The 22,543-nt window shown below is 45.2% G+C and overlaps 1 protein-coding gene across 3 annotated transcripts in view; it reads right to left on the minus strand.

Annotated features, from left to right (window-relative positions):
- The window catches only part of LOC124615828 (UDP-glucosyltransferase 2-like), a 144,409-nt gene that overhangs the window by 49,093 nt on the left and 72,773 nt on the right, over positions 1–22,543 (minus strand). For all 3 annotated transcript variants that reach the window (XM_047143977.1, XM_047143974.1, XM_047143975.1), the window contains 2 exons: positions 18,105–18,359; positions 12,302–12,622 (listed from right to left, as the gene is read on the minus strand). In XM_047143977.1, coding sequence (XP_046999933.1) covers positions 12,302–12,622; positions 18,105–18,359 — 576 coding nt within the window. The remainder of the gene's footprint in view (positions 1–12,301; positions 12,623–18,104; positions 18,360–22,543) is intronic.

Consider the following 22,543-nt stretch of genomic DNA (forward strand, 5'->3'; position numbering starts at 1 on the left):
ACGCAGTGCCGTAGGGGACCGCACCGCCACTTCCCAGCAAATTAGGGTCACTGTTGCACCTGGGGTATCGGCGAGGACCATTCGCAACCGTCTCCATGAAGCTGGGCTACGGTCCCGCACACCGTTAGGCCGTCTTCCGCTCACGCCCCAACATCGTGCAGCCCGCCTCCAGTGGTGTCGCGACAGGCGTGAATGGAGGGACGAATGGAGACGTGTCGTCTTCAGCGATGAGAGTCGCTTCTGCCTTGGTGCCAATGATGGTCGTATGCGTGTTTGGCGCCGTGCAGGTGAGCGCCACAATCAGGACTGCATACGACCGAGGCACACAGGGCCAACACCCGGCATCATGGTGTGGGGAGCGATCTCCTACACTGGCCGTACACCACTGGTGATCGTCGAGGGGACACTGAATAGTGCACGGTACATCCAAACCGTCATCGAACCCATCGTTCTACCATTCCTAGACCGGCAAGGGAACTTGCTGTTCCAACAGCACAATGCACGTCCGCATGTATCCCGTGCCACCCAACGTGCTCTAGAAGGTGTAAGTCAACTACCCTGGCCAGCAAGATCTCCGGATCTGTCCCCCATTGAGCATGTTTGGGACTGGATGAAGCGTCGTCTCACGCGGTCTGCACGTCCAGCATGAACGCTGGTCCAACTGAGGCGCCAGGTGGAAATGACATGGCAAGCCGTTCCACAGGACTACATCCAGCATCTCTACGATCGTCTCCATGGGAGAATAGCAGCCTGCATTGCTGCGAAAGGTGGATATACACTGTACTAGTGCCGACATTGTGCATGCTCTGTTGCCTGTGTCTACGTGCCTGTGGATCTGTCAGTGTGATCATGTGATGTATCTGACCCCAGGAATGTGTCAATAAAGTTTCCCCTTCCTGGGACAATGAATTCACGGTGTTCTTATTTCAATTTCCAGGAGTGTACAATCACTACTCGCAGAACGCAGGCTAAGCATCAGTTTGCTATTAATACTGATGCTCTCCACGTCTGCGAGCGTACTGTACCGACCAGCGACGAGCGGTTGGTTAAGTCAGGGGCGCTGATCTCTGTCTTCCTGGAGGTGTGGCGCTGTTCGCTCTTTCCACCGGCGCGCGGGTCACCGCCTTGTTGATGCCGTTTCACGGCGCCGCGCTGGTCGGCGTGAAATCGATGCTTTAGGACTGCACACTACCTTTTTTTTATACAATGAGTAAAGATTATAGCCGCGTGTTTTTCTATTTCTTCACCAATAAGCTTAAGTATTTCAATCGTCAGACCGCCATTGACACTTTGCAATTCTGCATTTCATTTATAGCTTTTCTTATTTCTTTTGGGAGGTTTTCTGGGACTTTGTCATTTTGATTTGCGTAAGGTGCTCTTAGTGATAAACCCGTTTTCTCATATAGTTTGCAGTGTAATTATATACTCTAGAATTTCCTCCATATCTGTTATGCGCCGTTTATCATTATCAGTTGCTCTTATTTACTTTTTACCAATCATAATCTTTAACATTCTTGCAGCTCCTTCTATTCTCTGTTCCTGATTTTATGTCATTTATGTTTTTACGCACCAGCGCTCGGGAATCTTCTAATATTCGAACAGAAATTTTTCTGAGCCCTGACCTTGAGATCCTGCAACTCTAGGGAAGGTAGAAGACGGCAGAGTAGTCCATCCCGTAACCCACGGCTTGTGAGCGTAAAGATTAGATTGTTTCCATTATATAATTTCGGAATGAAGTTGTAAGAATCGACCCTGAAAAACTATGGGAAAATAAAGCGAATTTTCAAGATCTTTTACAACAAACAGAAAAACAGCTCCGGCAGGGTATCAGGAAAAATGTGGCACACGCCGCAAAAGAGATAGTGTCTTTACGAACGAATTGATGAAAGAGCAATGGCCTATAAGGTACAGTACTCAGACAAAGCAATAGGTAAGCTCTTAGTGTACCAAGAAGTACGGAAACAGACTGTAAAAACGCTCCACATGCCGAAAGAACCGAAATCACACAATAATTCGAGAGCTTTGAGTCATAATTCAAAGGAAACAGCAACAGGTACTTTCAGGGGACTTTCGAGCAGGATATACAGGATAGTCCTTTGATAGTGACCGGGCCAGATATCTCACGAAATAAGCATCAAACTAAGAAACTACAAAGAACGAAACTCGTCTAGCTTGAAGGGAGAAACCAGATTTCGCTATGGTTGGCCCGCTACATAGCGCTGCCATAGGTCAAACGGATATCAACTGCGTTTTTTTTAAATAGGAACCTCCATTTTTTATTAGATATTCGTGTAGCACGTAAAGAAATATGAATGTTTTAGTTGGACCACTTTCTTCGCTTTGTGATAGATGGCACTGTAATAGTCACAAACGTGTAAGTAGTGGTATCACGTAACATTCCACCAGTGCGGACGGTATTTGCTTCGTGATACATTACCCGTGTTAAAATGGACCGTTTGCCAACTGCGGAAAAGATCGATATCGTGTTGATGCATGGCTATTGTGATCAAAATGCCCAACGGCCGTGTGCTATGTATGCTGCTCGGTGTCCTAGGCGACATCATCCAAGGGTCCGGACCGTTCGCCGGGTAGTTACGTTATTTAAGGAAACAGGAAGTGTTCAGCCACATGTGAAACGTCCACCACGACCTACAACAAATGATGATGCCCAAGTAGATGTTGTAGCTGGTGTCGAGGCTAATCCGCACATCAGTAGCAGACAAATTGCGCGAGAATCAGGCATCTCAAAAACGTCGGTGTTGAGAATGATACATCAACATCGATTGCACCCGTACCATATTTCTATGTACCAGGAATTGCATGGCGGCGACTTTTAACGTCGTGAACAAAATGGTTCAAATGGCTCTGAGCACTATGGGACTAAACAGCTATGGTCATCAGTCCCCTAGAACTTAGAACTACTTAAACGTAACTAACCTAAGGACATCACACAACACCCAGTCATCACGAGGCAGAGAAAATCCCTGACCCCGCCGGGAATCGAAACCGGGAACCCGGGTGCGTCGTGAACAGTTCCGCCACTGGGCACAAGAGAAATTACGGGACGATGACAGACTTTTTGCACGCGTTCTATTTAGCGACGAAGCGTCATTCACCAACAGCGGTAACGTAAACAGGCATAATATGCACTATTGGGCAACGGCAAATCCACGATGGCAGCGACAAGTGGAACATCAGCGACCTTGGCGGGTTAATGTGTGGTGCGGCATTATGAGAGAAAGGATAATTGGTCCCATTTTATCGATGGCAATCTAAATACTGGAATGTATGCTGATTTCCTACGTAATGTTCTACCGATGTTACTTCAGGATGTTTCACTGCACGACAGAATGGCGATGTTCTTCCAACATGATGGATGTCCCGCACATAGCTCGTGTGCGGTTGAAGCGGCATTGAATAGCATATTTCATGACATGGCCCGCACGTTCTCCGGATCTGACGTCCCCGGATTTCTTTCCGTGGGGAAAGTTGAAGGATATTTGCTATCGTGATCCACCGACAACGCCTGACAACATGCGTCAGCGCATTATCAATGCATGTGCGAATTACTCGCTGTTGAGAAGAATGCCGTTACACGTATTGGCAAATGCATTAAGGTTGACGGACATCATTTTGAGCATTTCTTGCATTAATGTGGTATTTACAGGTAATCACGCTGTACCACCATGCGTTCTCATAAATGATAAGTTCACAAAGGTACATGTGTCACCGAAATAAAACGTTCAAACGTACCTACGTTGTGTATTTTAATTTAAAAAAAACTACCTGTTACCAACTGTTCGTCTAAAAATGTGAGCCTTATGTTTGTGACTATTATAGCGCGATCTATCACAAAGCGAAAAAAGTGATCCAACTAAAACATTCATATTTCTTTACGTACTACACGAATATATAATAAAAAATGGGGGTTCCTATTTTAAAAAACGCAGTTGATATCCGTTTTACCCGTGGCAACGTCATCTACCGGGCCAATAATAGCGCTATCTGGTTTCCACCTTCAAGCTAGACAAGTTTAGTTCTTTGTAGTTTTTTCGTTTGACGCTTATTTCGTGAGATATTTGCCCCGGTCACGATCAATGGACCACCCTGTATATAGCAATCAATCAGCAAGTTTGACCTTCGAGAGGAACGGGAGGAAACTGGTAGTGAACAATAAAGCAAAAGTATGAGAGGCTAGCTAAGTGCTGCGAGGAACTGATTAATTGCGAATAACCAAGAGGAATATGGCCGAGAATAGTCTCAGAGCAAATAATCAGTTCGGCTCCTTGTGCTCCAGACGGACTTAAGAGGGTAAGCGCGGAACTGAAGAAGGACAAAGCCACCAGGGAAGACTTGATCACAGTAGAAATGTTGGAAAATGGAGGAGGAATCCTCGTTAGTGTTCTGAGTAGAAAAATAGAAAATATTTGCGAAAGTGGAAAAGTAATTGGTGATTGGAAAACAACATTGATTCACCCTTTATACAAAAAGAGAGACAGAACAGACGAAAAGGATTACTGCGTTACTTTTACTGCGTTACTTCCATCGTACCTCTGAGTTACAAGGTAGTCTAAAGAGTTTTGTAAATTAGATTACTGGAGAAAGTAAGTTATCAAATTACCAAACATCCAGCTGGATTCAGGAAAGTGGCGTCCTGCGTCGAGAAGGTCTGCGGACTGAGAAGTGTGCTAGAAAATTACGTCTCTAAGGATGGGGTGATCTTCTCCGTCAAGTCGAAGGAAGCTTATGATTCGGTAAACCGAGAAGTATGGTTTGACATCTTAATAGAGTTTGGAATGGACCCAAAAACTGAACAAATTGCCAGGCAAGTCCTAACACAAACACATTCAAAAGTAAGGTTCATAGGAGAACAGCACAAAGTATTCTTAATTAAAACTGAGGTGCTCAAAGGTGCGGACTCTCCCTCGTTCTCTTTATGTTCGTGTTAGAGAATGTCATCCCAAAACGGGAAAAGGAATTAGCTGGGAAATGATTACTGAACGAAGTTCACATTGGAGGTTCAAAGAACGGTGTTATAGTGGACTGCCTCGCATTCGCCGATGACTTTACGAACCTATCAAGAAACACATAGAAGCTGTGGAACAGATGAATACCTTCAAGGAACAAGCAGGTGAAGCTGTCGAGACAGTGCCTCACCACTTAACGACAGAGTACAAATAAAAAGAAAATGTGGAGTTTCAGATAGCTTTGTGAAACATTACAGGTAAAAACTCTTGAAAAATAAGCCAAGGACAGCAGAAGAGATAAGATGGCCATTGCTTTCCGTAGGCTGCATCTCAGAAAAAGCTAAGCTCGGTTACTATAACACGGTGATCAAACCCGAACGTATGTACTCTTCGTTCGATAGGAAAGTCTCGACTTTGAGAAGCAGAGGATGAAAGCTAAATGATGGCATGGCATTACTGCCTGAGAGATCCCCATCTGTGTGTATACGGTCGCCTGGTGCAAGTTTTTTTACTGTACGCCACTTCGCCGATTTGCGCCTCGATGATGATGATGATGATGATGAGGACAACACAACACACAGCCCCCGAGAGCGAATAAAATCTGCCACCCGACCGCGAATAGAACCTGGGCCCCACCACATGGCAGACAGCTGTGCCCCTCTTGTTTCCAGTTCATTCGCCATTGTTCTCGTCATTTGGTCGGGGTGGATATCGCTTATTCATCATATCAAGTTCATCATTTACTACGTCATTCAGTCTTTTCATTACACGGGGCACCCAGCTCTCCGGTCGAACACACCGGGTTTCCACTCAGCTACCGATCAAGTTTTAGCCAACAGTCTACGATGAGTAATGGGTCCTAAGATTACAGAATGATAGTAGAGACAGTGAGGAAGTCATACAGGAGAAATGGACGGCTGGTGGAGATCGTAAAGGAAACAACGACTAAGTTGAAATGTGTGTGAATTCCTAAGGGACCAAACTGCTGACGTCATCGGTCCCTAGAGTTACACATTACTTAAACTAACATATCTACATCTACATCCATACCCGGCAAGCCACCGGACGGTGTGTGGCGGAGGGTACTTTGAGTACCTCTATCGGTTCTCCCTTCTATTCCAGTCTCGTATTGTTCGTGGAAAGAAAGATTGTCGGTATGCTTCTGTGTGGGCTCCAATCTCTCTGATTTTATCCTCATGGTCTCTTCGCGAGATATATGTAGGAGGGAGCAATATACTGCTTGACTCCTCGGTGAAGGTATGTTCTCGAAACTTCAACAAAAGCCCGTACCGAGCTACTGAGCGTCTCTCCTGCTGAGTCTTCTTCTGAAGTTTATCTATCATCTCCGTAACGCTTTCGCGATTACTAAATGATCCTGTAACGAAGCGCGCTGCTCTCCGTTGGATCTTCTCTATCTCTTCTATCAACCCTATCTGGTACGGATCCCACACTGCTGAGCAGTATTCAAGCAGTGGGCGAACAAGCGTACTGTAACCTACTTCCTTTGTTTTCGGATTGCATTTCCTTAGGATTCTTCCAATGAATCTCAGTCTGGCATCTGCTTTACCGATGATCAACTTTATGTGACCATTCCATTTTAAATCACTCCTATTGCCTACTGCCAGATAATTTATGGAATTAACTGCTCCCAGTTGCTGGCCTGCTATATTGTAGCTAAATGATAGAGGATCTTTCTTTCTATGTATTCGTAGCACTTTGCTCTTGTCCACATTGAGATTCAATTGCCTTTCCCTGCGCCATGCGACAATTCTTTGCAGATCCTCCTGCATTTCAGTACAATTTTCCATAGTTACAATCTACCACAGCATCATCCGCAAAAAGCCTCAGTGAACTTCCGATGTTATCCACAAGGTCATTTATGTATATTGTGAATAGCAACGGTCCTACGACACTCCCCTGCGGCACACTTGAAATCACCCTTACTTCGAAAGACTTCTCTCCATTGAGAATGACATGCTGCGTTCTGTTATCTAGGAACTCTTCAATCCATTCACACAATAGGTCTGATAGTCCATATGCTCTTACTTTGTTCATTAAACGACTGTGGGGAACTGTATCGAACGCCTTGCGGAAGTCAAGAATCACGGCATCTACCTGGGAACCCGTGTCTATGGCCCTCTGAGTCTCGTGAACGAATCGGGCGAGCTGGGTTTCACACGATCGTCTTTTTCGAAACCCATGCTGATTCCTACAGAGTAGATTTCTAGTCTCCAGAAAAGTCATTATACTCGAACACAGTACGTGTTCCAAAATTCCACAACTGATCGACGTTAGAGATACAGGTCTATAGTTCTGCACATCTGTTCGACGTCCCTTCTTGAAAATGACGATGACCTGTGCCCTTTTCCAATCCTCTGGAACGCTACGCTCTTCTAAAGATGTGCCAACAACAAGACACACCCATGCCCGAAGGAGGACTCGAAACTCCGGTTACAGGGGCCGCGCAATCCGTGACATGGCGCCTCTAACTGCGCGGCCACTCCGCGCGACAATGGCTAAAGTTTTACGGACATCTTTTCACGACGGATCTAACCTGACTAACGAGCAGACTTTTTAACGTACTGAGCAACACACCTAAAGTCACTGATAAATGGTTCAAGGAAGTAAGGAAAGTCCTCAAGAGTATCGGAATGTATCAGGAAGATGTATGTATCTAATCGATCAAACTGCCGGTAACTGATCAACAGCTTTAACGGCTTTCGCGATGAGCAAAAACAGAACAGTCGGTGGACTAGGGAGAGAAGTCAGACGACTAGAGAGAGGATGCAGCCCTTCCCAGTTACAAACCATTATTCCAGAGGTGACTCATAGTTACTTGACGTGGTCTCTAATTGCCCTATATGAAAAAGAGGTACTTACGCATTGTAAATTGCGTAATGTAGTTATTATTTATGAAATCCTTTCCATTATGACCTAAACAGAAAACATCGCCGCACAGCTACTCGTGCCAACAGATTTCTCACGAGCTCGTCCGGTCTCCATTCCACTGCTCTCGGCTACTTGAACAACTCTGTGCTCACCTATCTGTGGGAATAACCAGAACAGTCAGTGCTCCATAACTGCAGCTCTGTACCCCAGCAAGAGGTCTCTATAACGGGTGTTTGCAATCCAGTTGTAACGCATCTCTCCCCTTACAAAAGCCCTTCGGAGGGTGCACAGTAAGATGATTTCTAGCATAAAAGATTTGAATTTTGGGGACTGATCGGTTGATTAACAACAGTAGGACTGTGATACATCTACCCTTGTAATTTTTATTGATAGCTTACGGAACTATGTGAAGGGAAGGTTATAGACACACAGTTCCATATCATGTACCATGAAACAACTGTTCCAGAGAAAAGTAAGTTTTTTATCAAGTTTTACATGGAGGACGCTAATTGGAGTGATGCCAACATTAAACTGAGAGCGTACTTGCCCAGTATAAAAGTCATCGAAAGTCCGCACAATAGAGCTGGAATAGATGCGATGCAAGCAGACAGCGTTAGTTGTCACCCGTATGTCCCAGTACCGTTGACACAACCAGTTGCACCTTATATGGCTGATTCAAGTGAATAATGCTCGCCTGTGCTATATTACGATTAAGCTACGTACCTGGCATTTACTTGAAGTGAAATTAATAAAAATCCTTCAAATGGCAATGCATTGTTATGAGAACGGTCACACCGGATCTAAAAGATGGCCCCCAAGTATTATCTTCGAAGGTGGCCACTAAGACTGCAACATCGCGAAGGAAGCATGTAACTTAAGTCAAATTGGCGTGTAATGTACAACACGCTTGGGTTTGCAGATGACTAGCATTTTAGCCGAACTGCGCAAAGGAGGTAACGCCATATATGTTATGCACATAAGGGCATGAAACTTCCTGGCAGATTAAAACTGTTTGCCGGACCAAGACTCGAACTCGGGACCTTTGCCTTTCGCGGGCAAGTGCTCTACCAAGCACGACTCACGCCCCGTAATCACTTACTTCTGCCAGTGAGTCGTGCTTGGTAGAGCACTTGCCCGCAAAGGTCCTGAGTTCGAGTCTCGGTCCGGCACACAGTTTTAATCTGCCAGGAAGTTTCATATCAGCACACACTCCTCTGCAGAGCCAAAATCTCATTCTGGACACATAAAGACAGATTATGCAATATACTGGGGTAACAAAAGTCGTGGGATATCTCCTAATATGTGACGGATCTCCTTTTTCGGAACTCGACGTGACGTGAACTTAACAACTCTTTGGAAGTCCCCTGCAGAAATGTTCAGCCATGCTGCCTTTATAGACGTCATAATTGGAAAGTACCGCCGGTGCAGCATTTTGTGGACGTACTAAACTCTCGATTATGTCCAATAAAAGTTCGATGAATTTCATGTCAGCCGATCTGAGTGGCCAAATCATACGCTCGAACTGTCCAGAATGTTGTTCAAACCAATCGCGAACAACTGTGGCCTGTGGCAGGCGTATTGTCATCCTTAAAATTCGCATTGTTGTTTGGGAATATGACTTTGATGAATGGTTGCAAATGGTCTCCAAGTAGTCGAACATCCAGAGAACCCATTCAATACTATTTAAACACAGCTCACATCATTCTGGAGCCACCATGAGCTTGCACATTGCCTTATTGACAACTTGCTCCATGCCTTCGTGGGACCTGCGCTACACTCGAACCTCACTATCAGCTCTTACCAACTGAAATCGGGCTCATCTGACCAGATCACTATTTCTCAGGCGTCCAGAACCCAACCGTTATGGTCAAGAGCCCAGGAAAGGCCCTACAGGCGATGTCGTGGTGTTAGCAAAGGCACTTCCGTCGATCCGGCTGCCATAGCCCATTAATGCTATATTTCGCCGCAATGTCTTAACGGACACGTTCGTCGTAAGTTTCACGTAGATTTCTGCGGTTGTTTCACGCAGTGTTGGCTGTCTGTTAGCGCTGACAACTCTAGTCAAACGCCACTGCTCTAGGTCGTTAAGTGAAGTTCTTCGGCCACTCCGTTTTGTGCGTGAGGGGCAATGCCTGAAATACGTTATTCTCGGTACGCTATTGACGCTGTGGATCACGGAATATTGAATTCCCTACGATTTCTGTAATGGTATGTTCAAATGGCTCTGAGCACTATGGGACTCAACTTCTGAGGTCATTAGTCCCCTAGGACTTAGAACTAGTTAAACCTAACTAGCCTAAGGACATCACAAACATCCATGCCCGAGGCAGGATTCGAACCTGCGACCGTAGTAATGGTATGTCTCATGGGTCTATCTCCAAGTATCATTTACGTCTTGTGGCGGTAATTGCGTCGGACGCCATTTCACATGAACCACCTGAGTACAAATGACAGATCTACCAATGCACTGCTCTTTTATACCTTGTGTAGGCGATACTACCCTCTGTATATGTACCTACCGGTATCCCATGACTTTTCTCTCCGTAGCGTAAGTTAATCATTCGAAAATCGTATTTAGATGTTGGTTGTTTGTAAGCAGATTGTGTGGTGCGGCTTATAAGAAGGAGAAAAGTCTAATACCAAAACCCGGAATTTGACAGCAGCAGGATCATGGCCCAGCGACATTATGATTTAACGTTCCTCGATGTTGCTGCTCGCGTTATTCGGAATCTCACCCTCTAGCGCTTAAAAGGACAGATATTCTTCATTCAGCCATGCAAGATCACACAAGCACGTCACATTCCTTGACTGCGGAAATGGATATGTTTTCATCAGTAGCAGCAACAACATACAGACAGTGCGATGGTGTCTGGAACACCACTGACTGTCAGTCCGGTGACCAGCGCTGTAGCTTCCCCTGACGAGGCAGCAGAGGGAGGCGAACCGACAGCGGTGCGCCAACGGCAGGACTGGGTACAGCAATGGCACCGCGTCAGTTTTTGAGGCTTGTTTTGCTTCTGCATACAGTATTAGTTTATGACGGCTCCAAGGAGAACAACCACTGCCACACTGTAATCGTCGTCGTCGTATGGGCCCAGCTGCTGGCACGATGGTATGCAGTGCCACTGAATACGTAGCACGACGTCTTCTGGTCCCTACGCCCGGTAGTTGACACAACAGCCGTTACAATTCAGTGGTACCAAGGTCTGTGACCGATGACATTGTAATTCTATCAGAGACAGCAATGGACTTGGAAGAGCAGTTGAAAGGAATGGACAGTGTCTTGAAAGGAGGATATAAGATGAACATCAACAAAAGCAAAACGAGGATAATGGAATGTAGTCGAATTAAGTCGGGTGATGCTGAGGGAATTAGATTAGGAAATGAGACACTTAAAGTAGTAAAGGAGTTTTGCTATTTGGGGAGCAAAATAACTGATGATGGTCGAAGTAGAGAAGATATAAAATCTAGACTGGCAATGGCAACGAAAGCGTTTCTGAAGAGAAATTTGTTAACATGGAGTATAGATTTAATTGTCGGGAAGTCGTTTCTGAAAGTATTTGTATGGAGTGTAGCCATGTATGGAAGTGAAACATGGACGATAAATAGTTTGGACAAGAAGAGAATAGAAGCTTTCGAAATGTGGTGCTACAGAAGAATGCTGAAGATTAGGTGGATAGATCACATAACTAATGATGAAGTATTGAATAGAATTGGGGAGAAGAGGAGTATGTGGCACAACTTGATAAAAAGAAGGGACCGGTTAGTAGAACATGTTCTGAGGCATCAAGGGATCACAAATTTAACATTGGAGGGCAGCGTGGAGGGCAAAAATCGTAGAGGGACACCAAGAGAAGAATACACTAAGCAGATTCAGAAGGATGTGGGTTGCAGTAAGTACTGGGAGATGAAGAAGCTTGCACAGGATAGGGTAGCATGGAGAGCTGCATCAAACCAGTCTCAGGACTGAAGACCACAACAACAACAATAAGGTCTGTGGCTGTGCCCTGCCTTCTACGTCTCCAGGACATCATATTTCAACAAGATAACGCAACACCGCATGCTACCGGTGCTGTCTTGACCTGCCTCGATACACAGGGTGTTCTACTGTTGCCTTCTGGATCTCTTAACCACCGAAAACATCTGGTCTCGGGATACCGGGAGAAGGGCACACAACCATTCACCAAGCACTACGATTCAAGAATTCTGGTGTAGAGGTGAAATAGCAAGAGCTGATTTATCTGTGTCTGTCACACAAGTTCACTACGACTAGATTCCCAGCTGCGTTAGACCTGTTGCTGCAGCTCTGGTATTGAATACCCGCAAATCACATGCAAATGTAGTAGTGTGTTATTCGTACGATTCTGTGCACGCACGATAAGTAAAATTTCCTTATTTGCTAGCCTTGCTGATGTTACATTTTCAGTTGGCAATAGTGTACTCACGTCTGGCAATGGTTTGGGCTCTTCCAAGTGCAGTCCGCCCACCTCGACGAAGGCGGGCACTGTGGGGAGAGGCTGGTCCATGCTCCAGTGGCTGTTCACGAGCACCAGACTCGTGTTGCGGAACACGTGTTCTAGTGGAGGTGTGTCCTCACCGAACACTTCCCGCACTTTGCTGTCGACGCGTGCGTCCGTCGCCCACCAGTCCAGGATGCGGAACGCCTGGTGCATTACTGTGCCGTAGACTCTCTCCCAGAAGTTGAACGGTGCTTTTAGAGAGAGATCGTATTGTTCTGTGTAGGCAGGATGCTCAGGATTACCAACCTGCAAGAGAGAAACGGAAATGTACTGGTTGGTTACAAAATACGAGTGGTGTTCAGTAAGTAATGCAACACTTTTTTCTGAGCCAGTTTCAGTTAAAAAAAATTCAGTATTTCTTGTGGGACGTCGTGGAATATTCCTGCTTCAGACCCTATAGTTTCATGAAGTTCCAATGGGTGGCGACGCTATACGTTGTGTGTGTGTGTGTGTGTGTGTGTGTGTGTGTGTGTGTGTGTGTGTGTGTGTGTGTGTGTGTTGGGGCTCATGGTCGCTCAACGTCGAGGTCATCAGCGCCCTGACACAAATTAAAAGGAACTATTGTGGACAGACATAAAAAAACTGAAGCACACACGCAAAGGAAGCAGGAAAAGGAGGAAAATGCTACATAAGAAAGTAGAACGTAAGGAAAGGGAAAACGTAGCAGCAAGAATGCCACAGGAAATTGTCATTGGCTGGCCACTTATATAAAATATGGGTGAGCTTGTCACACAGTGAGGAAATTAAGACCCTCTCCCTAAAATCTTTGTAAAAACATTTGACATGGCACAGAACTTTAAAACTTCAACCACATTCGTCGAACTATACGTTGTGTTCAGTAAGTAATGTAACACTTTTTTTTCTCACCCAGTTTCAATTGAAAAAATGCAGTATTTGTTGTGGGACGTCGTGGAATATTCCTGCTTCAGACCCTATAGTTTCATGAAGTTCCAATGGGTGGCGACGATATACGTGGGCTTCAAAATGGCGTCTGTAACGGAGGTACATTCCAAGCCGAGATATGTAACTGAGTTTCTTTCGGCGGAAAACCACAGCGTAGCAAATGTTCACATGAGCTTGCAGAATGTCTACGGACACCTCTCAGTGAACAAAAGCACGGTGAGTCGTCTGTTATCAACGCAACAAGGTCACGCAAACCTGTTCGATCTCGTGCGTGCCGTTCAGCCGCACGCAGATGTGACTGCTGCAGTGTTGGAGCATGCGCACGCCTTCATTCGAGGTGGACGACGGAACGCAGTCAAACAATTGGCTGCTCAAATGGGCGTCTCTGTTGGTTGTGTTGCCACAAACTTCCTCCAATTGGAATGAACGCCCGCTGGGTTTCTCGCGGCCTAATAGAAGACCATAAAGAGCAACGAGGGATCATCTGTGCGGAATTTCTTGCGCGTTTCGAGGATGATCGTGACAATTTTCTGTCGAGTATCGTCATAGGTGACGAAACATTGGCTCATCACTTCGAACCGGTAGAAAACGGTAATCCGTGGAGTGGCGCCGCACCATCGCTCCTCCGAAGGAAAAGTTCAAAAACCACCCTCAGCCGGTGAAGTTATGGCGACAGTCTTCTGGAAGTTTGAAGTGCTTATTGTGTATGATGTCCTTCATGGTGCAATTATCAACTCTGAAGTCAATTGTATTACCCTCGGAAAATTGAAGAAACTACTTCAGCCTGTTCGTCGCCACAGAGCTGCGAACGAACTTCTCCTTCTCCATGACAACACATGGCCTCAGACAAGTCTGCGCACCCACCAGGAGTAAACAGAACTTCATTGGACTGTTCTCCCTTACACACCTTAAAGCCCGCATCTCGCACTTTCGACCTCCATCAGTTTACCCAATGAAGCATTACATGAATGACGTCGGCCAGTAGAGTTGTACAATGCAGGCACACAGTAAGGTGGCGTAATGCTGTCGCATTAAATGGAGATTATACTGAAAAATAGGCTCTTGTAGCTAAAAGAGTGGGTAATAATATGATGTATTGGAATCCTGAATAAAGCCTATCTGCATTCAGAAAACAGTGTTGCATTACTTATTGAACGCCCCTTGCATTAAGGAGAAGAATTATAAATGATGACGGTAACTTCAGGTTAAATATTTTTCTTCAGAACGTATCTAGAGCCGAATCAGGCTAACTCTACAAGATGCCAGTTTTGTAGTTGAAAGATGGAAAGATAAATTTTAGAATAAATTTCTCTCATGTCACGTATGTGGTCACAAACTTGTAGGTCGTCAGACTACCGGTTTCGGTAAGCAATGACCATCTTCAGATCTGTTTTATAAAAACATGTCCTAATATGCTGGAGCCATACTGGCATCGTCACACATATATAAATAGTACGGTTGGTCCTGGTGGAGGTTCGAGCCCTCCCTCGGGCATGGGTGTGTGTGTTTGTCCTTAGGATAATTTAGGTTAAGTAGTGTGTAAGCTTAGGGACTGATGACCTTAGCAGTAAAGTCCCATAAGATTTCACACACATTTGAACATTTGCACATAAATAATAGTATACACAAGAGTATTCTTGTCAACAGCACTACTGTTCGAAACAAACTGCCGTACAGTCATTATGCGGCAGTTTGTTTTGAACGTTAATGCTACTTGAGGCGTGGCGCCTTACATCGCCCCTGTCTAGAGAATGACTCATGCGTGCACAGTGACAGATAGTCTGCAGCGGGTTCAGTCGAGTAAGTAGTTCTAATTTTCATCTGTTAGAGGACAGTAGTGCACAGAGACATTCAAGAAACAGGTCAAGAGAATGTTTTTGTGAATTGTTCTGTTTATTTCTTGAAAGCTTTTTTGTTTATTTATCTTTGTACAGTTTTGTATATGCTTTTAGTAGTGTGAATGATGCGTGAATGTGGTCTAAAGTAAATATGTAGATCATTGTTCTCCTGATGAACGCTGTACGGTCTAGTGTGAACGCAGACGACGGGGAATTTTGTATCATAATATGCTAAATAAGTTTATGGTAAAAGGAAAGCTAATTCGAGTGCAAATGAAAATAGTTAATAACGCAAAGTATAAACAAAATATCAGAATGTTAAATATTTATTTCGGGAAAAAGTACATTCGAAAGTGTGTTATTTGTTGATTGGTAAGTCATGAAAATCCCGGTCTAACGCGCGAGAATGATGTTTTTCTATTGGCCTCAAAGAAAAGTGACCAATCAGAATGAAGTATTCTTGATGCGTCTTTTCTCTTGGAGATATAGCATGCTTACAGTAGTCTAGGGTCGGGCCCCAGCCTTTCAATGGTACGATCGTGTTTAGTATGACCTCCGATGGAAGTTATAATTTGCCGGTTTCAGTTGTACTACATATTTCAAAAGTGTTTTAAAGTGAAGGAATATTTATTCCGGTGAGTTTTTCAGAAGGTACGGATTTTTTAATTAATTCTGTGTATAAGAAAAGACAGTGATTCCGCGTGACATATTCAGCAGATCGGTGACTAAAAACTTGAGTGCATTAGACATCGATAAACTTAAAAGTATGGCGAGCATTTTAATTTAAAAACAATCCGTGCCTAGTAGCTGTTCAGATTTCGGAAAATAGTTACCATAAACTTGCCAAGTCGAATGAAAGGGTTTGTGCATGACTGTGTTAAGATTAGCACGGACTTAGTAGCGAACGTGTACAGTATCAAGGTTCACAATATATCGACGTTTTGCCAGTATTTCCACCTTTCGTTCAAACTTAAGACCATTTCCAGATTCTTGGAACAGTTACGTTGTATGGAGCCTGCTGCGAGTTGTAGTACGGTTAATCTCTGCTCGGCTTTCCTACTGGTTATCAGCTGTAACGAGTTCACAGGTAGGTGCAGGTAAAGGACGAAAGAAACTGCGCCGCCGCATACTGACAAGATGACTCTTCTGCAAACTACTATGTATACATGTGCGTGACTATGACGACGCTGATTTTGACGATGCCACTATGGCTCCAGTATATTAGGACGTGTTTTTATAAAGCAGATCTAAAGATGGTCATTGCTGACCGAAACCGGTAGTCTGAGGACCTACAAGTTTGTGACCATACATGTGAAATAAAAGAAATTTATTCTACATTTTCGGGTCATTGTTCCATTCGCGACCATGTCACACCCCGTGCTGATAAATTTTAGTTGTTCATTTGGCACACATATATCGAAATATATCTTTTTCTTTGCTGGCTTTATGAAGTTGATGCCAAGCTATAAACACTGACGAAAACTTTTAACAGGCCTCGAAAGTAAAACAACTGAGGATGTTTTTTATTTTATTTTTATGGACATAATGGTAAGGTTGCACTGTACAGACTCGCGTTATTATTTTGTCTATGTTGAATTATGTAATGACAGTTCCATGAGAAGGTTCTCCACATATCGTTGTAGGGATAGACTGATGAGCAAAACATTACGGCCACCTGTTTAATAGCTTGTTTGTCAGTCTTTGAAACGAAATACGTCACTGATTCTGCAGGGATCCGACAGTTTGTTGGTAGGTTTGTGGAGGTATGTAGGATTAGATGTTTATGTACAGGTCATGTAATTCGCGTAAATAACGGGCTGCTGATTTGCGTACTCGGTGATGGTGCCCGATAGCGACGCAGGTTGATGCCTTACAATTTACATCAGGCGAATTTGATCACCGAGACATCAACGTGAGTTCACTATAATGCTCTTCAAATCACTGTTCTGGCTCCGGGGACGGTCAATTATACTGCTCAAAGATGACATCAGCGTCGGGGAAGACATCAAGCATGAAGAGATGCAGATGGTTCGCAGCTCACAGCGTGTTTTGGTTTACTACCAAAGGCCCCATGCAAGCGCAGGAGAATGTCTCCCATAGCATAATACTGCTCCCACCAGCCTGCGTCCGCGGCGCACTGTACGTTTCCAGCCGCCGTTCACCTCGGTGACGGCGTTCGTAGAGAGGACCAGTGCCCATTGTAGCAAAAATGTGATTCACCCGAAGAAACGACACGTTTCCAATGGTGTGCCGGCGAATCACGATGGTCCCATTCCCGCTGCTGTCGTAACTGACGGTGTGCTGTGGAGCTCCATGTTCAACAGTGTACGATGAATGGTGCCCTTCGAAACGCTTGTGTGTGCACTGAATTGTGCTATTTCTGCAGAGATCCATCCTTCTTTACAGGGCAGACAAGTCTCGGAACCGCAAGTTCTGTGACGAGTCCTGGACGTCCAACCGTTTAGCGCCTAGTGGTTGTTTCACTGTCCTTCTACCTCTTTCCCAGATGCTCAGGACAGTAGCATGTGAACATTCGACCAGTTTCGCCGTTTTCGAGAGGTTCGTTCACAGGCTGTGCGTAATAATAATCTGCCCTTCGTCAAAGTCGCTTACCTAAATGGATTTCCCCATTTGAACCCCATATCTTCGCTGGGGTGAATCCCCGTCCGTGTCTACTCCGCTCGAATACTTTGGCTACCTCATCTCGTGCCCGCCGTACCACCAGGCGGTATGGAACGTCGCGATGGGCGATGGTCATAATGTTCTGGCTAACCAGTGTAGTCATGTGTTTATGCGTATGATGTATGGGTTGCTCGAGGATGAGTGGTGCTACGGAAAGTGATAGCGATTGAAAGCTTATTTCATCAGCGTCTCTCGGTTGTTCATGAATTCGACTTTCCTCATAAAAAATCAAAATTACAGATAAAATGTTTAAGAGATTTTGAGAGATAGGTAATGCAATGAAGCATAAGGGAAGATCTACGCACCCTGTCGTGGACGGTCGGCAACGCGTTGCTGGAGGTGATCCCCACGAGGGGGGCGCCGAACTTGTGAGCGAACGCCGCCAGGCAGTCGACGTGGAAGAACTCGGAGATGACGACGTCGTAGTGGCCGCCCGACGTGGCCAGCTGCCGCACTTCGGGCATATCCAGCGTCTCCAGACACATGCCCTTGGTGAACGACTTTAGTAGCACCAGGCCCTTCAAGGGGGGCTGCAGCGCCTTCACGAAGTCCATCGTCATCTGAAATTCATTTTTATGTTACCTTATTCCCTAGTTTACTGTTTATCAGGTCCCATGAAGAACTCCCACAGGGTGGGGCAAATGAAAGTGGCCCGAAGAACAGATATCCACGGAACAAGGAAATAAAGCAGAGTAAAGTACTAACCTTACTATAGCAGATGTTGAACACTAGTCATCTATTGGCACTTTTGGGTTCTGGTGAGCAAGTGGCTGAAGGCGGATGCAAGCTGGGCTTCTGGAATTGCTCCAGTCTCATCCGAAATGTTCTGCTGCAGTTATTGAAGACTGTGAGGGTTGTTGCGGTACGTCTTACAGCTAAGGGCCCCCTCACACAGAGTAATCGCACACTGACAGTTCAGGTGGCCTGGGTGGCCAGGTAGGGCCGTGATCAGACTGTCATCTACCAACAACTCTGTCAGGTACGAAGACTGGGCAAATGTGTCCCAAGGTTCGGCCAGTTGTATGGGCGGTTACTCCATCCTTTGGAAGCAACTGTAGGACTTTCACTCCACCGATAATGCTGACACAAATGGTTTCAAACGTCGGCAATGTAGCGCACCGGTCAGCGTCTGACGAAAGAAGATGGAACCAAAAATGAGGCGTGCTGATACTGCACATCAGACCCCAACTTTCTGATGATGGAATGGTGGAAGTCATACAGATTCTCCACTGCTTGTAAGTCTGTGAATTGACAACCATTCAGGTAAAACCAGGCTTCTTCAGACGTAAAGAACATATCCGTGTCCAAGCCATTGATTGTTACCTCAGACCGAGCAAGATGGCGCAATGGCTAGCACACTGGAGTCGCATTCGGGAGGACGACGGTTCAATCCCGCGTCCGGCCATCCTGATTCAGGTTTTCCGTGATTTCCCTAAATCGCTCTAGGCAAATGCCGCGATGGTTACTTTGAAAGGGCACGGCCGACTTCCTTCCCCGTCCTTCCCTAATCCGATGAGACTGATGACCTCGCTGTCTGGTCTTCTCCCCGAAACAAACCAACCCAAACCTTGTTACCTCAGTCAACAGCCAATCACAAAATTGGAGGCGCTGAGGAGCATCTGCCGGTTATATTGCATGAACACTACACACTCAGTAGGGATGTATATGCAGGTCCAGATGGAGTATTCGTCCGCATGATCGACGTGATATGCCGGTCTCTCGCGACAGGTGTGACGTTGATTTCGTAGGGCTGTAAAGCATTTTCTGGTGAGCTGCACCCACATTTCCTGGTTTGCGGCCAAGTTTTGGAATGTTTTTAGATTTATTCAAAACAGATCCTGTCTGACATCATTTTGGGACTAAACGTTGCATGGAACTCTGTGGTGGCACTTTAGAACCATGAGACTCCTCATCAACCAACTGACCTCACTATTTCCACGTCTTTGTTGTCACGTAACTTTTAACAACGAAATCGCACTGCTCCACTGTGAATACCATCGTACTTTATGCACTGCTCCACTCATACTGACACAGCTCGCACTGCGCTCTCAGCCGGTGTGAATCACGTTGCGTGCGTACATGTGGTGTGCAAGTCACGCGGTATGGTTGTATGCTTACATTCACGTCCAGGCCACTTTTATTTCCCCCACCCTGTACTTTAGCGTACAAACTAGATGATCATTCAAAAAGAAAGAACAAATTTCAATTGTTTATTACGGACAAACTATGAAAGACAGAAACACACTGTGCCTGTCACTCGATAGTGGAAGGCTCAAAGACACTATACCACACACACACAAAATGAGCACCAAGCGTTGCTCGAGAATTATCGAAACGGTAGTCGATTTCATTCCAACATGAATTAACATGTTCCTGTTTATTGGGTCGACAGCCTCGACAATTCGATTTCTCAGCCCTTGAAGAGTAGTTGCCACAGGTGGGACAAAAATCGCTAGGTGTGAGATTTGGCGATCTGGGACACCAAAAGCAATGAACAATATATCTTTGTACACCTGTTCCAACTCAACGTTTGGGGATGGTGTTCTTAACATAACGCTGCACTTCAAGGTGAAAGTTAGGCGGGGTGCCGTCATGCTTAAATATGAAATCATTGGAATCTTGGTGAAATTGAGGAAACTCAGTTTTTTAGCATGTTCAGGTATGACACTCCTGTCACTCCGTAAAAAAGAAAAGTACATAAGCTCTTCTGAACAGAAACGGCACAAAACACATTCAAAAAATGGCTCTGAGCACTATGGGACTTAACATCTATGGTCATCAGTCCCCTAGAACTTAGAACTACTTAAACCTAACTAACCTAAGGACATCACACAACACCCAGCCATCACGAGGCAGAGAAAATCCCTGACCCCGCCGGGAATCCATCCCGGGAACCCGGGCGTGGGAAGCGAGAACGCTACCGCACGACCACGAGATGCGGGCAAAACACATTCAGTTTCGCTGAGTCTCTTTCATGATCGACGACGACGTCAGGATTTTGTGACCCCCAAATTATTATACTATGGCGGTGTAGTTTACCCGACAGATGAAACACTGATTCGTCCGAAAAGCGGAGACGTTTGGAAAGAAACGTCCTCTGCCATATCCTGGAGAACTGAAATGCAAAACGAGTACCTTCCATTATGGTCGTCGGCAGCACCTGCTGCAGTGAGTGCAATTTGGCTTCATGTGGAAACGTCGTTTCAGAACTCGTCTGGCCTGTGGACTTCCGAGGGCTCCTTGTGATCGCGTCTCGGAAACGCTCGACATTTTCATGAGACCTGCGTGGCCGACCAGCGCTTTCCCCTTTTCATATGCGACCAACTTCAAAGAATTTTGTATGCCAGTAATAAATCTGCTTGTGCAGCGGCGTAATGCTGAATCAACGGTGGAATGCACAATGGATAGACATCACACAAATACCAACACACAAAATGATTTCTCTTCTGGTGTAGTCGACATGTTGCTACAATCAGCGCAGCTTCGTCGAAACTTAGAACCTTGCTCTATCCAGAACGTGAGCAATGTGTTCTATGTTTTATAGTTTGTCTGTAATAAGCAACTGAGATCTATTGCTTCTTTTTGAACCACCCAGTACACAGAGGATGTTTGTCTTAACTTGGGACAACTAAATATCTCGAAAAAGACGCATCGTACGAAAAAAAGGTTACAGGTGAAAAGTTAAGGGGAGATGTGCCACAACTGGCCACCTCCTAACCAGCTCTGCTGGGTGGGTGGAGTTAACATTGTATTTTCAAATGGGAACCCCCCATTTTCATTGAATATTCAGACTACACAAAAAAAAATTACGGTTTACTCAAACCATTCTTTCCCAATCGTGGTAGATGGCGCTGTAATCGACTCATCGAAATCAAGCATCCCGATGGTGACAGGCAAGGTGTCTCACCGAAATCGAGCATTCATATGGGAAGAGAGACTATTACATCCATGGTTTTGGATCGCGCTAAACGTAGTTTCTAACCAACTATTGAAACTGCTAACCATATTGTACTGAACAATCAAATTTGCAACACTAATGTAAATTTCGAACATAAATGTCAACCGTTAGAAAACGTTAGATTTGCATCATAAGTGACATGTAACACCAAATGCATCGGGTCTTAGTTGCAAAAACAGCCACATTTGATGTTCGTCGATTACAGCGCCATACACCACGAATTGAGAACAATGATTTAAAAGGGGGATTCCGATATGCTCCACTCACGCTGGAGGAGAGGTTAGGAGACGGCCGGTTGTCCCATTTACTAATAACTTTTCACCGAGAACATTTTTTCCGTACAATACATCGTTTCCGAGAAATTTAGTTGTCTCAAGTTAACAGACACCCTGTATAAGAACCTTTTAGAAATGTAAAAACTTGAAGCTCCTAGATTTCGAGGTACGTAGTCAGTTAGAGACAAGCGAAGTCATACGTGAAACTTGAAAACCACTACTGCTCACAACAACAACAACAATAACAACAACAAGAATAATAAGCAGGAGGTGACAGCGAAGGAGCACGAGAAAGAGAATGAGCATGAGGAGAAGGAGAAGAGGGTTGCATAGGGGAAGAGGAAGGGGTAGGGAAATGAAAAGGAAAGAAGAGAAGCACAGAAGCACAGAAGGGGAAAAGAAGAGAAGGAGAGAAGCCCGGAAGAGAAAGATAACCTGTAAAAGTAAACCCTACTTCAACACCTCCAAGCGACGTTGATTCTTCGAGGACAAGAGTTTTGAACATACCAAG

The sequence above is a fragment of the Schistocerca americana genome, chromosome 5 (genome assembly GCF_021461395.2).
Source record: "Schistocerca americana isolate TAMUIC-IGC-003095 chromosome 5, iqSchAmer2.1, whole genome shotgun sequence".
NCBI lineage: Eukaryota > Metazoa > Arthropoda > Insecta > Orthoptera > Acrididae > Schistocerca > Schistocerca americana.